Source organism: Oreochromis niloticus, linkage group LG16 (genome assembly GCF_001858045.2).
Source record: "Oreochromis niloticus isolate F11D_XX linkage group LG16, O_niloticus_UMD_NMBU, whole genome shotgun sequence".
Lineage (NCBI taxonomy): Eukaryota > Metazoa > Chordata > Actinopteri > Cichliformes > Cichlidae > Oreochromis > Oreochromis niloticus.
The window spans coordinates 20,102,590-20,119,885 of NC_031987.2; the positions used below are offsets into that span (position 1 = coordinate 20,102,590).

At 42.3% G+C, this 17,296-nt stretch overlaps 1 protein-coding gene across 7 annotated transcripts in view; it reads left to right on the forward strand.

Moving 5' to 3' along the window:
• The window catches only part of myo16 (myosin XVI), a 100,398-nt gene that overhangs the window by 71,813 nt on the left and 11,289 nt on the right, over positions 1-17,296 (forward strand). For all 7 annotated transcript variants that reach the window (XR_002058787.2, XM_019353363.2, XM_019353362.2 and 4 more), the window contains exons 25-32: positions 484-680; positions 1,633-1,713; positions 2,656-2,861; positions 10,840-10,942; positions 11,672-11,768; positions 11,864-12,137; positions 13,643-14,025; positions 14,125-15,360. Coding sequence is in view for 6 of the 7 variants with exons in the window: in XM_019353363.2 (XP_019208908.1) it covers positions 484-680; positions 1,633-1,713; positions 2,656-2,861; positions 10,840-10,942; positions 11,672-11,768; positions 11,864-12,137; positions 13,643-14,025; positions 14,125-15,360 (2,577 nt within the window). In the remaining variant the exon portion in view is untranslated. The remainder of the gene's footprint in view (positions 1-483; positions 681-1,632; positions 1,714-2,655; positions 2,862-10,839; positions 10,943-11,671; positions 11,769-11,863; positions 12,138-13,642; positions 14,026-14,124; positions 15,361-17,296) is intronic.

The following is a 17,296-nucleotide window of genomic DNA, read 5'->3' on the forward strand; positions in this document are numbered from 1 at the left end:
TGGAGCTTTTAGTAATTAAGTCCTGAAATAAGTCTTGTTTTTTATTTGCTTAACTGCACCTACCTGCCACCATCCTTTACCACCTCTCCCTCGCTTTCTCTTTCCTTTTTTTCTGTGTCTTTCTCAGCCTTTCAGATTAGAGCCACACACCCACGTTCACACACATGTTGTTTGGCTTTCTGAATGAGCTCATTGTTGTTGCGGACCGCTCCACGTGTTATAGAGTGACATGGTCCACCCCCTCTTGTTGCCTAACTGATTGTTGTTTACATGCAGATTAATTTTATGCGTCCTCCCTGCTTACACTCCTCCACTGATTTTTCTCTCTGTCCTTGTTCATTTTTATATCTTTCTTTCTTTCTTTCTTTCTTCCTTTCTCACCTCTCCATATTCTCTTCCACCCACTTTTTCAACCAATGCTATTGCTTCTCTTACCCTTATGTTTTCCTCCCTCTCTGCATGTATGTGCTTTGTGCCAAGCAGCCAGTGAGAGTGTGTTGCTGCAGCAGCTCTTCCAGTCCAAGCTGACTCAGACTGGTTCCTTGGTGCCAGCAGCCCGGAGTTGCATAGGGCTGAGGGGGCCTAAAGCTGCCTTGTTGCTCCACAGGATACCATCAGTCTCCCTTGTCAGTGCCAGCTCAATCCCCCAACAGCCCCGGAGGTACCATGATCTTACCAAGGTACGGTACCTTGCACACAGTGGGATGAGTCCACTACTGTGGCTACACCCTACACTTGAGCCAATACACTGACATCTCTTCACCTTTATAGTATTTTTAGTGCGTGACCACTAGATTTAAGTAAACAAAAATATAACATGGCCACTCCCATTTCAACTGCATATTATAAAATGACTTGGTGACATGTTTACCCAGAAAGCTCTGCTGCAAAGTGACCACTAAAATCAATCGATGGAAAAACAGGGGTGGTATTTTTCAGGAACTAAAAAAGAAAAGTCTAATTTAAGCTTCTTCCCACCACATTGCTATATATAAACATCTGGGAATTGGATTTGTTTGTGCAGCCCTGCAAGAGATAAAAGCTCCACAAGAATGTATACACGTGCACATGAACTGGGGGCATTAGTGTGCTTATACACTTTTCTCAAAAAAAGCACACCTGAAAACGATAGTGTCCCAAGTCTCTTCGTTCAGCAGTTTTTCCCTCTTTATTTTATCTGTTTTAATGTTTTGAAAGTACAGTGTAGTGGTGCACATATGTGATTGCTGGTTGTATAACCTTCAGGAGGCCCTGTCTGCTGTTTCTGTGGCTCATTAGCCATCTAGAGCAAAGGCTTATATAAGGCCCCTTTAACCTCACTGATCTGTCCCAGCAGCCTTATACGGTAACACTAGGCAATATTGTTTTGCTGCTCGGTGTATAAGCCTGTAAATATAACAGTAAAGCACTGAACCTCTTCTTACATATGACGAATTCTAAATATGCTACATATTTAATCTGATATTTAATCTGATTGCAAGAAGCACCCCAATTATCAAAGATATCAACATGGTTTTATTAAGGCTGCACAAATTTGATGATATGTGATGATAATGTTCCATATTCCTCAACGGCCCATTCAAGAGGTTCATCTCTCTAACAAGTTCCTGTATTATCACTTCCTGCTTCCAGATCTTGAAGAAAAAGGGCTCCAGCTCCTTCCTCCAGCGACTAGAGCGTTGTGGACCCACCACAGTGGCAGTCCAGCTAAGGGTATGATCTCGTCCCGTTGCATAATTCTTCCAGTTGCAAGCAGTTGAAATTTCACAGGAATAAAGCAAAGGAATTTATGTCAATCTTGTGAATTACTGTGCCTTTGCAACAATGCAAAACTAAGTTTAGAATTGGGTGCTGTGATTTCATAACTATATAAAGAAGCACAAATTTTCAGTTAGAGGAGAGCAGGGGAGAGCGGCTTCTTGGTGGTGACGCAAGAAGCCTAAAATGTGGTTGAGAGAAGCAGTACCTTTGGTTTGAATGAAACCAGTGTATTGCACAATCAGACTTGTGGTCAACGAGTCCCTCTGGGAATGGCAGGGAAGGAGAGAGTGGGCTGAAGAATGATGCTGTACCAAGCCAAACATGAAGCCCTCCACATGAATGAATGAACAATGAACAAAAACCACTGTGTTCTGTGGGCACGTATCTGAGTGTGTGCATACGTATGTTTGGAGGGAAGACAGTTATGTGAATGCTGCTAGTGGCATCCAAAGATGAGGGGTGAGGTACTGAGCGCTGGAACCTAAGGGTATGCAGTGCATAGACTGACGTCAGTTTGACGAATGGCAAAAACACAGATGTAAGTGTTTATGCGTCTGTGTGACCTTGAATGGAGCATCTTTGAATTCAGAGATTGAAGAAAAGCTCTTTCTCGCGTTCTCCCTCACACACCCGTAGACAGAGCAAAGAGCTCTTTGTGCTTTTGTTTTCTCCAGAGGCAAAAACACACCCCAAAATCAGACCACTTTGTCACAAACACATTGTAATTTTGCTCCAGTTTGTGCAGCACACACGTCAAACATCAAATGAAGTCAGACAATCCTTCCTTCCTCTCTAAATTACTTAACATGTAAAAACAGCCACGAGGCTATTGTGATCGAATCGCTAAAAATGTGCAATTGAATGCATCTCCTCTTTGTTTTCTTTCTCTTCCAGAACACACTGTCAGAGTTGGTTAGCAAACTGCAGGCCTGCACTCCCCACTTCGTGGAGTGTGTGCGACCCAACTCCAGTTGTCAGCCAGACAATTTTGACAGCTTCCATGTGTCTACCCAGCTGCAGTACATCGGGGTGCTTGAGATGGTGCGCATGATCCGTTATGGTTACCCCGTGCGCCTGTCCTTTCCAGGCTTCCTCAGCAGGTCAGTGTGATAGCAGCGGATAAGAGTGCTGCAACTATCGAAACTTCTCCTCTTAATTTACTGTTTTGTCTCCGTATGCTGATCCACTTTATGACCACATCTTTCTTAGCTCTCAGCTGCTTCTTTTAGGGAAATTTAAATTTGACACATTGCACTGCTTCTTTGTCTCTCTGACTCATCTCAGTTATACCGAACCATTCCCAGCAGGTCACTGCGACCCGTCCCTTTACCTGTTACACATCTAGCAGGTGAAAGTAGGCTTAAAGATTCAGAGCAAATGACTCTGCCAATGAATGCATGGGCGTATACCATACAGTACTGCGAGTTCACTGGCAGACTGACATATTTGGATTGAAAAGTCACTGCAACTCTTATCGTTACGAGTGCAGCGTGACCCAGAATGTCTTTTTTTAGGTATAATGGGAGACCATTGCTGCTAATGAATACCACAGACATTTCCCATGTCAGCGTGACACACAGGCATTAACCAATTGTGCGAAAGGTCATTTTGTCCTGCACTTGACGGTTATTTTTGACAATTACTCCACATCACCTGACTTCCCTTACTATGTGCTACTACCCCTTTTTTTTAAAAACACTTTGCCTTCATGTGTTACTCATTGTAGTTTTTTTGAGAAACAGAGAGAACAATGTGATTTTGACATTGCGTTTCTCCTCCATTTCTCTGTCTCACTTCCTCGCCTTCAGTTTAGCTAATTGTCTCAGTTTTTCCTGTCTTCTGATTCTGAGAACCAGTAAAATACTGAGAGGATTTACCTCTAAGTCCAACCACCTCCCCACCCCCACCCCCTTTCCCTTTCTCTCTCTCTCTCTCATCCTCTGTTCTCTTAGCTTGTCCCTCTCTCTTTTTGAGGATAAAGGGATTAACATGAACATTCTTGGCAGATAATGAGAGACGACAAAGCTGGTCACATGACCCCCTCAAAAGTTTCCACTACTTTGCTGTAAACATCACCCCCCCCCCCGGACACACACACAATCCTCCTACCCACCACCTACACACACACACACATCTACACATACTCATACATACAAACTTGTGCAAACCAGCTCCTCACTTCCTAAACCTCAATTGAAAGACTGGATGAATCGAAAACCTGTTCAGTATTTTGACTCCTAATGCGTTTTAAGCAACATTCTTGAAGTTGTCAAAACATAATTATGAGAAGTTAAAGAAAAGGAATGGCTGTGCCTCTTACTGTTTGGTTTAACACTATTCAAAGTAACTCACTACTGTAATCACATTCAATTTTTCTGTAATGCTGTAATCTTAACACATTAATTAACAAATTCAGCAATGCCAGTTTTTTGTTACACGTGTTGCAAGTTCTTCAGTTATCTGCACACCTCACGCTGAGCAGTTAGAAAGAAAAAACAAACATGCACTTTTGCACTTTCACTACATTCAGCTAAGTTTGGTTGGCGGGTTTTGTGATTTTCTAGTGGACTAGAAAAAAACACTTAACCACTAAATGGATTTTGAAACAAGAAAAATGAAAGCAGTGAGTCAGACAATACATATTGTCCACATGATTGACGTTTGTAGATTTTACTGTACACATGAATCCATCACACAGTTTTCAAATAGTGATAGGAACACTTAAAGATAGGAACACTTTGAGGGGATAGGTTTGTTGTTTTTGTATGATACACAGAAACATGAGGCTTCAAAATTTTACAATGATCTTGTATTTTGTCCTTGGGATTTTGAAACAACACTGGTTTTATTGTTTCCTGTTTCCCCCTCTCTCTCTCTGGATTGTCTCAGGGACAGCCCAGCATATAACAGCCTGCACCTGCATAACAGCCTACATCTGGGTGGGGTCTTGCCTGGTATGGTAGACCCCAGCCTCTATGGATCTTGGGCTTGGAGCTTGCTCCTCTGCTGCCATGATTAGTGCCTCTCTGCTATCTTTCAGTCCAGTTTTGTCCAGCCATTGGAGAGATTTCTTGATATCAGCCATTTCTATCTGCAAGTGGTTCATGCTGTGCAGGGCCCCGTCCTTCCATTATGGTAACTCTTCTTGCTCCTCTTCTTTATCGGGTTTCTGCTACCTGAGGTGTTCATTAAGCACACTATCATTTGTGGCCATCTTCCTGATGTACTCATGGATCTTTGCTGTTTATTTCTGGATAGTGGTTTTGACACTCACTAGTCCTCTACCACGCTTAGTGGACAGTCTCAGGGTGCTGGCTTTGGGATGAAACCCTCCATGCATGGTAAGGCGCTTCCTTGTCTTGATGTCAGTGGCTTCTGTCTCCCCCCTTGGGCACCTGATTATCTCAACAGGGTAATCTGACGATTGGCAGGACATAGGTGTTGATTCCCCAGATCTTGTTCTTCCCTTCTTGTTACTTTCTGCAGTTATTTGGTATTTGCAGCTTTCCTAACAGCATCGTCATGGTTCCCATTTGTCTGTGGGATTCCCAGGTACTTGTAACTGTCCTCAATGTCTTCAATATTGCCTACTGATAGTGCAGTTCCCTCAATTTTGAATACCTTCCCTATTTTTTTTCACCATCTGACTACACTTCTCCAGTTCAAATGACATTGCAACGTCATTACTGTAGATTCTAGTGGTTTGGATCAGTGAATCAATGTTTCATTTACTCTACTCCATGTAGAGGAGGTGTCAAATGATTCCTCAATTCTGTAGTCAGTATCCATAGCCAGTCTTGTAGCAGAACAGCAGTGGGGACAGAGCATCTCCTTGGTAAATCCTGCACTTGATGGCGAGTTGTTCATTTGGCTTCAAGTTGGTCTCTAGTGTTGTTCGCCACATCCCCATTAAATTCCAGATGAAGGCTCTTAGGGCTCTGTTAATCTTCTTGTGTGTGTAAATAAACTATTTATCTTTAATTTTTTTTTTCCACACAGTTCCTAGTTTTATCAGAATTTTAAATCAAGTTCATGTATGATACGACATTTCTGAAATTATAAAAAAAAGCAAAATGTAGATTTGTAATGGCAATGAATGGAATGCCAAGCAGCATATAAAATAGTATCATCTGCATAAAAATATACATTACAGTTTTGGGTGGCAGAGGGTAAATTAAAGGGGTTCAAGAATAGATCTTTGTGGAACACCTGTCCAGATGGCAAGTGGACTTAACCTGAAAAACCACTGGAGTCTACTGAGATCTGTCAGGAAGACAACAATGAAAGCATTTAAGGGACTGTTCATCTAAACTGACTGAGAATTGTTTTTCTAATAAAATGATGTGATCTACTGAATTAAATGCTTTTGGTAGATATATGAAAAATGCAGTGCATTACTAATGATTATCAAGGGCTTCAATAGCATTACTACATACTACAATAACATTGTAGTACACATACTGCAGCTGTTGTTGTGCTGTGTATCTAAAACATGACTTTTCTGACTATAAAATGTTTTGTTTTTTCCAGATACACTTTCCATTAGAAACTCAGAATTAGACCATTTTAAGACAGGGCGTCAATTATTTGAGTCACTGGGGTCACCACCTCTATGGAGATTTTGGGAACTTTGCCAAAGAATATTTAGAATATAAGTTACAGTTGGCTTAGCACTGATGCTAAGGAGGGATGGATTTAAATTGTCCTTAGATTTCTTTAAGCTTTAAGTTAGTTTACTGTAGACCTCTTTATGATTTGTAGATATAAAAGAGAATTTGTTTTCAGAGTTACAGTTCCAGCTTTTGTGAGTCGTTTCTGGCATTAGAAGCAAAAGACAAAAATTGTTGAATGCCTATGTGGCACTTTTTTTGTTGTTGTTGTTCATACAAATTTACCATACATAAAGTAAATGGTGTGTGTTCTGATGTGTGTGTGTGTGTGTGTGTGTGTGTGTGTGTGTGTGTGTGTGTGTGTGTGTGTGTGTGTGTGTGTGTGTGTGTGTGTGTGTCTTTTTGTAAATCAAAGCAATACTTAGAGTGGTTGCCACTCACAAAACACAAAACACCAGTCAATCCAGGCCATTTGCCATTCATCTCTCTCAGCTCCACTGGGTCCAGTGCAGACAGTGCCAACCTATGATCACTGCTTGGGCTGCTGATTTGGGGGTGGATTGCACTGCTGTTTTCCAGAGCTCTTTCTCACTTGATGTCTCATTCTTTCCTCACTTACTCTCTCTTCTGAACCACTGTTTGTATTTTTCCCTCATCATCACTACCTACTTTTGTCATGTCCACACAGTCATTCCAGTTTCATTCCATTTTTTTTATTCCATCGTTTCCCTGCAATGTGTGTCTCTCCTTCAGAAATAATCCCTGGCTCTAGACTAATCAGAATGGCAGGCCATTAAATTACTCATTATCCTTGACTTTGCTGTAGTCTCATGAATACAAACAGAGCCATGCCTACACAGAAATACACACTTACACACTGGAGCCTCGCAGACCACTTGACTAAGTCAAAGCGGCAGCCTGAAGCGAATTACATTAGTGTCCTGGTAACCAGGGTGATTTACGATGAAATCTGTTTTACTGTTGCTTTTATTTGTCTTTTATGATACCATATGTGTTTTGTGGCCAGCTTTATTTTCTGCAAATGTGTGAGGTCAAATAGGACCATTTGAACCTTGTTTCTTCCAACCCCAGCCCTTGATGTGTGTTGTTCTTATCATTTATCCAAAATTGGATGTGAAAGATTTATAAGTATTTACAGAGCAAGGTACAAATGCAGTCCACAAGAATAAAAGTCATTTTTAAATATGATTTTTTTCCAAGTACATCTTCATTACCTTCCACTGACAGATAAAAATACACATTTCTTGGTAGTACATAGAAAGTAATGTCTTAGTCTTACCACTGTAGGCAGATATTATTGACTAAATAATGCCACCATGCAATATGTCTGAGAAGCAGCTTCAGAAAGGAAGTAAGAGTTTAAATTACAAATGCACTGCCATTACCACCTTTGTGATGCTCAGTCAACGAGGTCAGTGACAGCCCTCTGGTCACAGTGAACCACGTTAGCACAGTGTAACCCTCCATTTAAGCTTTTTTAAAAGGGTTATTTCACTTCTTTGACTCCACATGAAGCCCCCTTAGGTCTTGTTAAAGCAGGGACCATCAATGGTTTTCATATCCTCGTTGGAGAGGTCATGGGTTTACAGAGTTCCTTTGCATTTTATGGGCCCACAGGGACAGCGTGTGCTGTCTGCAGAACTGGTATTACCATACAGAGAGAGGGTTAGGGAGAGTTCAGACATAGCCCACTACTGTAAATCAAACACATCCCACATCCATGTACACTCGCATACTCGCTATTGACAGCACAAGTGGTTTATGTTTCCAGCCATCTGCTTGTTATATATGTCCCATCAGCAGAGTGGCATCATCAGCTAGCAATGCTTCCCATTGAGAACAGAAAAGACAGACTAGTGTCCTGATACTGATTTTTAATAAAAACAAATGTTCAAAAACCAGTGTCTGAAATATTGTGTAAAGGAAGCTTTAGTTACAGCATTTATGGAAAAAATAAAGATAGAAACCAGTGACAAATTCAGCATATTAATCTTTAGCTCTTTGGCTCCTGAAAAATTCAAAGTATTTTGCATAAAACATGATCGCAAAATGTACATTGTGATATTTATTAGACATATTATGTAAAATATAAAGTTTAATTATAGCATATAATGATAATTGTAGTGTACATGGTAATTTCTTTTTTTTCTGCCAAATATAAATTTTTTAGCATTCTTATACTGTGTTTCTGTGACTGTCATGCCTTACTTCATACACTATTAGATTACTGACTCACTGTTATATATTATTATATTAATATAATATATTAAAATATATATTATACGGTATATTAATATACTTTATATTGTATTAGTGACTGTGTTATTGCTGCTTGGGTGCTGTGCAAAAGCCTATAGCCATGTCTTTAAGCAGTGTTGATACAGTCACTGTTGTACCTCTGTCCTGACCTCCTCCATACATATTGATAATGACTTGAACCCGTAACTCCATAGGATCTGTTTCCACTGATTTTGAGTCCAGGTCTTGTGTAATTTGGCGTACCTTAGCCTTTTCTCCCTGCTTTCCTTCCTTAGAATTGGCTTTTTAACAGCGACCCTTCTACTGAGACCATTTCTGATGAGGCTTCAGTGAACAGTAGATGGATAAACTGAAGGGTCACGTGCAGCTGTCTGGTTCTGTGTCAGGCGTTTGCTGGATTTATTTTATCCTATTTCTTGAGAACATGATTTTCCAATACTGTTCATCTGCTGCAGATAGTTTTTTAGGATTTTTTTCCTCCATGTGTTCAGTTTCCTCATATGCTGCCACAATGCTGCCAATACAGACTAATAGCTCTTCGGGAATCACCTTGTTTGTGGGAAAAAAACTATTTCATGTTTGTCAATGTATGATTTTTTGGCATTTTTCATAGATTGAACTAAAGAAATGGGAACAAATGTGTGCTTTTACAACAGGTTACAAGTAACAAAGTGCCTGATGATGACTGTCTGTTATATGTTGACACAAAACTGGTTAATCCCTTGAGTTAGATTCCTTTTTATGCTTGGATGATTCATAGGCCAGTGTTAATGGGCTTAAAAAACAAACAAACAAAAAATTCCTTTGAAAATGGTCAACTGCTGGACTAAAATTCTGGTAAAAATCAGTCAGTGTCCAAAGGAAAACTTTGAAAGACCTCTAAAAAGCCTGAAGATCTAAAGAACTTTAAAACATTAAAAGGGCGTGTTTTATACTGTATTTTATACTCGTGAAAAAACTGTGCTTTTGTTAAATAGTACAACAATGAAAAATGACATAATGGTGTTGATTTGTAAGAAAGCTTAAAAAACACCTGAATTAAATATACTGTATTTGAGCAAAATCTGTTATGTAGATAACAACCTTGAGTACTTGCTCAAGAACAGTTAAAAAAAATTTGAGGAAAGTCTGACTCCTTGGAAAGAAATGACTCAAGACTTTTGCACAGTAATGTTAGTCAAGTAAGAATTCCTGCACAGAATAAGCTTATTGTATTTACTGTATGCACTTCATGACATGACATACTTTTAGATATATATTCTGTTAATGACACATGCACCTTGTCCCATAGTTTTATAAATATTGGGATGAGCTTTGTCAGCCAGTTGTCCATCACAGATGGTAATGCTGTAAGCTGTCGAAGATAAACAGCGCAGTTAGAATACTTACAGCTCATCCACATTGGTATGGCATCGGGTGTGGACCAGTGCAGTCCCCCAGTGTATAACAATCAGCTGTGTATATATAGATAATTACTTAATTCGCAGGAAAAATTGCTTCTTTAATTTTTAATTCTTTAATCTTTTTCAGTTAAAGAGCTGGAAGCACTTCCTATTGTACAAAACAGTCTTTCCTCATTGGCAGTGCAGACTGCAAACTAAGTTCCTCTGCATGGAATAAGGAAAAGTCAAACTGAATTCCCATTAAGCTAAAGGCTTTACTATAGGTTTAAGCTGAACCAATCACAGCAAGAGAAATCTTCATACCTTATTGAGTACATTTGTTGTACACTTATATTCACACCAACAAAGCATACGGTTGCCGCTTCGTCTTTATGGATGTTGTGTTTTCAGTTCAGTCACATTTTTCTATGTGGTCAGTTTATTTCCTTCATAATTCATAATCATTCTTTTTTCTGTGTGTATTCAGAATTCAGAATATAGAAAAACATCTACTCTTATTATATATTAACAGCTATATTCACTTTTCTTACTTGCTGCTTCTCTCCACACCACCCAGTGCATAAACAAACCACTGACTCCATCCAGCTGACCATTCATAACAACGGTTGCCCTGGACACTGCCAATAGGAACAGATGCTGTTTGGCTTGTCTTCTGAATGACCCTAATGACCCTTGAACCCATTGTTTCCAAAATAGGCTGCCTCCATGTCTTGTCTGGGTTTTTAGGTTCCTCGTGTTTATCCCTGGAGCTCTGATGTTTTGTGTTTTTCATTGTCGTGTTACAGATATAAAGACCTTGTTGTCCCAACACTGGGAGACAAGAAGAAACTGTCTCCGGAGGAAAAATGTCGCTCAGTTCTGCAACAATCAAAACTCCAGGGATGGCAGGTGTGTTTGTGTCCAGTGTCCTTTTCTGTCTCCATCAATAATGAAAAATTTGCCAAATGACTTAATCCCTGACCCTCTGTTTCAAAGATCCCATGGAATCCTGACAACTTGTTCCAGCTGTCCCACCTCATCAGAATTTGACTCACACACACACTCACGCACGCACACAGCAGCACGGACCCCTCCAACCTCCCCCTCTCCTGTCTGCTAAACTGCTGTTGTGTCTGAGCGTGTGACCCCACAGGTCACACATGCATACACACTCCTCCACAATAGCCCGCAGACACTTTTGATAAAACCCTGCCTTACTCACTCACTCACTCACTCAGTCACTCACACACAAACACACACACACACACACACACACACACACACACACACACACACACGTTACTCCTACAAGTAGCTTGTGCTGGAATGAATAGGGGCTATCTGTGCAAGTATGTCACCCTCACAATTCCTTGCACCTGGTATAGCGTGACCTCTATCACCCCTCAAAAGCTCTCTATGTCCAGGAAGTGAATGCATTATCAGCATGCAAACCCACACCCTATCCGCACTCCACACCCACTGATTATCATAAATTACTGCTACATCACCGGTCTCCCATCGCTCAACTAGCAGGTCACACTCTTCTGAGATTTCCAACAGAAAACAGCTCCTTTTAGCTGATGAAAAAAAAATATATATATATGTTTTATCAGATTGCTTGTTTCGTTGTCTGTGTAGATGGGCAGCAGTAAAGTGTTTCTGAGATACTGGCAGGCAGACCAGCTCAACGACCGCTGCTACCAGCTACATAAAAAGATCATCACCTGTCAGAAAGGTAATACTCAAGACAACAATATCATCTGCCAGCATCTTCTTTTCGAGCCACGACACCTCTAGTGACTTTGTCTTCATCTCCACCCAATGTCTCAGTTGTTCGCGGCTGGCTAGCCAGGCAGCGGGTCAATCGCAGGTTATCGTTACAACACAAAGAGGAGTGCGGTGTGCAGCACTTCCTGCAGGGCGCAGAAGACATGGGGCTGCGAACCTACGACCAGCTGGTTATCCAAAATGCCTCCGACATTGCAAGAGAAAACGACCGCCTGCGCTGCCATGGCAATAGCCTGCTCAACACCCTTGGCAGTAGCCCACCCCTTGGCGAAAGACCAGAGCCGGTGGGGAAGGAGGAAGATCAGCCAATCAGGAGGTAAATGAGCAGACACTAATACAGCGTACGCCCTTTTATTTAGATCAGAAAGCAAACATTTTGCTTGATCAAGGATAGATTTCCGCTATTCTCCTGGTTGGAGCTAATTTAAAAATATGGATATTTTTTCTTGCACATCTTCGTAACCTTTAGCCATTTTCTGACATTTTATAGACACTGCGATCAATCAAGACCATATTCTCACTAAGACAGAGCTTTCATTACTCACTATAATGTGATTCATATTATGAGGTGCTGACCTCATAGTAACTGTAGCGTCATTTAGCCCGGAGAAAAACAGTCGTAGTCATTTACAGGATTTATGACTGTGTGAAGGAATCATTTGCCTTCATAATTGTGTGTGTTTATTCATCTGCGTGCTTGTGTGTGGCCATGCCAGCACAGCATGTGCTTTCTGATTAATGATGTCACTGTATACCTGTGTGCTGCAGACTTTTAATTGTGAGGTTCATGATGGATAGTCAGATAATGACTTGCGCTATCAGATTGTTTTCGTATTGTGTTGCTCCTATGGAATACAATCCTTATCTCCACCCCACCTCATTCTAATATAGCAGTATATTACACTTGGAGGAAATTAAATAACTCTCAAGCCTGACTTGGAAAAAGTGTAAAAAAGCAATAAAAAGCTTCATAGAGGTGGCGCGAAATTAAAGGCCTTCATAATACCTGAAGTGTGATTGGTATTTCAGCACTATTAAAGCCGTAAGTATGTACAGGTACTATATTCTTGTGCTTTCTGCAGTCTGCTTCATAAATATGTGCATTATTTCTATACATTCTTTTTTGCCTGCAGAGAACGCAGTGCTATATCATTTCTATTGATTACTGCTGCTGTTGGAGAAAAAATACCTTTATTTCAGTTTGATAAATACTGGTGGCTAAAATCCTGACAGGACAAAACATTTTGACACAATAGCAAATTGTTCTATATTTATTTAGGTTTGAGTTGTTGTCACACATCGCTAAAAAAAGCACATTTAAATGTGCTTTTTAAACGTGAAAAGAGACCAGAGCTCACAAATAATATAAGACGCATGTTTTCTATAAACTCTGTGTCCTTGAGCATGTAACATCTGATAACAGGTTTCACCTTTGTCCTGTAGAGGAGATAAAAATGTATCTACACATTCCCCCAAATTCACCTACTGTAATCTCACTGCAGATTTTCAAAACGCCTCTCCTGAGTACCTCCACAAATGCTACTCCCCCACCTCTCACCCCCGAACCCATCCCTGCCTGGAATCAGAAAACTAACAGATGGCTCACCCAGATTAGCCAAGGAAATATCAAACTGGATGATATCAAATTACAGCAAGGAGATTAGGTTTAATCTCTTTGGTTATTTCCTCCTTTTGCCCAATTTATCTTAAACCTCTGAAGTGACATTTGAGGCAAGCATATATTGAGTTTGATTTATTATAAAGTTAACTCAATCGTCACCTTTTAAACATAAATTCATTGTTCCTTGTATCCATTTGTAGAGTGGCAGAGAAAAGCACGAAAGTGCACGAAGGCCCTGCCAACGGCGGAAGTCGAGTCATTCGCCACTTTCGTTCCAGCTCGGTACCCACCCCGCTCGCCATTGAGAACATGGTCCATTCGTCTGCCAGTCCACCCATCAAACCAGCCTTGCAGCAAGTTGTCCATATCAATGAGGACGGAGCAGGCGGGGGAGGTCTTTCCTCTCCTCGTAAGCAACCTCCTCCTAAACCAAAGAGGGACCCCAACACCCGTCTGAGTGCATCTTATGAAGCAGTTAGTGCAGGCCTGACGATGGCCGCCAAAGAGTGCTCCACTCCAGAGGGCTACGCTTCACCAGCTGGAAGCCCTCCTAAATCCCAGCTATCCCCCACAGACCCAGCAGGTAAATCATTTCTACTGGACTGTCAAAGATATAACAGATGGCAGTGCCTCATTGCTGTTACATATTGATTTAGCTTTCATTGTTTTGTTTCTTCCTTAGCCTTGTCCAAGCCCCGTCCCCATAGTGATGACTACACAACTATGAGAAAGGTACCACCCCCGAAACCCAAGCGCAGCCCCAACACTAAGCTGACTGGCTCATATGAGGAGATTAATGCTGTAGCACCCCAGCTCCATCAGCTGCGCCCAGCTGATGTAAAGTTGGCCCTGCTTTCACGTGGCGGGGGATTTGGAGGCTTGATGCAGAGAGCAGCCTCTATAGATGCTCCACAAGGAGTTGCACTAAGTCTGTTCAAGGGCCAAGATGAAGAAGACATTTACATAGAGATGTTGGGATCCCAGCAGCGGGCACGAAGCCTCCAGGAGCCGCCTGATAGCCCAGAGCAAGCCGACTCGGAAGCTGTCTACGAGGAGATGAAGTATTACCCTTCTGAAGATGGTGGAGCTGCTGCCTCTGTCACCAAACCAGCCAAACTGGAGGCTCTAGGACTGAACTTAGTAGGATTGGGGACATCCCCTCCTCAGAGTGCAGAGACTAAACGACTGGCATTGGGGCTGACTGCTGCTTTGGACATCGCTCACTCACATAGCACATCAAACAGCGGAGCTCCCAAAAGCCAGCATGGAAAAGATGGCAGCTGTGACATTCCTGCACCTTTTCCCAACTTGCTTCCCCACCGCCCTCCACTCCTGGTATTTCCGCCCTCCCCTGTCACCTGTTCTCCTGCTTCTGATGAGTCACCCCTAACCCCCCTGGAAGTAAAAAAGCTGCCGGTGTTTGAGACAAACCTCAACTATGCCACTGGGCCAGACAGCCCCCTGTCCCCACAGTACGCCCGCCAGAGGGCTGATTCTTCCCCAAGTCTCACAGTTCTCATGCCAGAGAAGAAGTCCACACCTCCACTCACTCCTCCACCTCCACCTCCTCCTCCTAGCGCCCCACCTCCACCCTATAGACCTCCTTCACACTTCCCCTTTCCACCTGAGGCCAACTTCCTGGCTCTGACACGAGCAGCATCTGTCACCGGGAGCTCAGATTCCTCCAAAACCTCCTCACAAAGAACAGGCGGGGAGCCGCTGGGGAAGCCTCCCCCCTACTCCCCTGTGAAGGTGTCTCGTCCTGAGCCTCGAAGAGCTCACTCGTGCTCCTCGTCTCCCCTGCTATTCAACCCAGCCAACGGCAGGCCCCTGACCAGCCCCCTGGATGAACTCAACACCCTGTTCAGCTCTGGACGTAGCCTACTGAGGAAGTCTGGCCGCAAGATGAGAGATGGAGGTCTGTCAGTAGACACACACTCCTCATTATAAAATACATGCACTTCCCCCTTTTTCCTTTTCCCTTTAATTATTGCATATGTATTGATTTGCTTCCCAAACCACCAATATATGAACCTTTTTGCATTTTGTAAACAGTTTCCCATTCAGCTGAATGCACGTGTGTTTCTTGCTGTTATCTGCCCACAGTTGTGAGGTTATGATCAAAATCCCATCCTGACCTAGGTCAGATGATTTATTGCATACCATTTGATTACCTTCTGTACAGCAGGAGTAGTTTTACGGGCTTAGATAGGTAATAACCATATCTTTTGTCGATAAATCTGTCACAGGTTTTGTTTTGTTTTCGAGTAGTAGAGAGGTAAGATGCACTGTTATCCAGGCCTACATTTGGAAACCCCTTACATTAGATCAGGTGTTGTAACCAGCAACCCCCTTTGGCCTACTTGAGGCAACCCATTTGTTACAGCCTCCTGTGTAGTGCCCTTTGGCTGCTGCAGCTGCCTTCTAATATGTTAGGTAATGAGCCAGCTTGTGTAAATCACTTAGCATCACACTGCACTGTAATTATGTTTTAGCTTTGTTATTGTGTGCTATAGCTCTGCACACTGCATGTAAAGTACATAGAAACTGTGTGTAGTGATGAAAAAGCTGACCTTTACAAAAGGAGAACAAACAGTATTTGTCACACTTAGTGAATGAAATGAGCTCCGGTCCCCAGGTCAGAGGTTTCAAACCCAGACAGAGAGTGTGAAAAGTAAACTTATCACTGATATTCCACCTTGAGAAACTGTCGCATCCTACTGTCTGAGTTTCTGTTTCCTCAAAGTGTATTAGTTGTGGCTGGGTTAATAATAAATGAGCAGGAGAACCAAGAGGATAGCTATGAAATATTTAACAGCTCACTCAGGTTGTACTGAAGGGAGTGTGACTGCCTCGCAGCATTGAACAGCACGTCCTGGACTATTATTTGCATATTGGTGAATTCAGGTGAATGCATCAGCCAGACATCATGCCAGATGCTGATTGTGAAGCTAGCTGAGCTGTGATCAAAGCTGTTGTGTCATAGTTCTATAAATATAATAAGTTCAGTGGGCAAAAAGTTGAACTCCTTGTAAGAGACGGTATGAGGGCAAGTGAACATGCTTACGCATTTGCATCACATGACATCTTGCGTCTGACCCCTCGTCAGCACCTGCAACTGTACGGGAAAAGTGCTGGCGTCATGGAAACGGTGTGTGTGACAGGGGAACCAAGCACTGGTGTATTTTGAGTGGGCAAAGCAAGGCGGCCCTCTTAGATCCAAGCGTAGAGAGATGCCAGTGGGCTTAACAGAACGCCCTACTTCCGTTCCCTATCGGCCGTTAAATAACTGAATGTGATACCTGACGCTGTGGGACTGCCCAGGGGTTGCAGTTGCTATCCCAGACATGAAGTGAAGAGCAGCTGACGCTCTTTTCTCCCCCCACCTTTCCTTATCATAAGGGAATGAGAAAACCACAGGAATGCAAGGGAAAGAGGGCAGGGGGTCTTGGCAGGCTTTAGGAAATCAGAGTCATGAGACACATCATACCTCAGCAGCACCATCCAAAATTTCCAATTTCATTTGGCTTTTATTATGGTCTTTGTGCCTGAATGACTCATCTTTCATAAGCATGAACATGCGCATGGGCTCTGTCTCACTGCGTGGCCTTTTGTCCCTTGTAAAAACTCACCTATCCCATGGGATAGTACAGTTTGGTAACTTTATATTTAGGCATCTTGTGACCATGGATGGACCGGGAGGCAAACATTCTCAGTGTGGGACAGCAGCTGATGAATTCTCATTCACACTGCCACACACATATGCAACCACAGTTACTTACTCATGCAGTGCGTAAGAGCATTTGAGCCCCAAGGAGCAGCAGAAGGGACAAAGGCAGACAGATATTATGAAA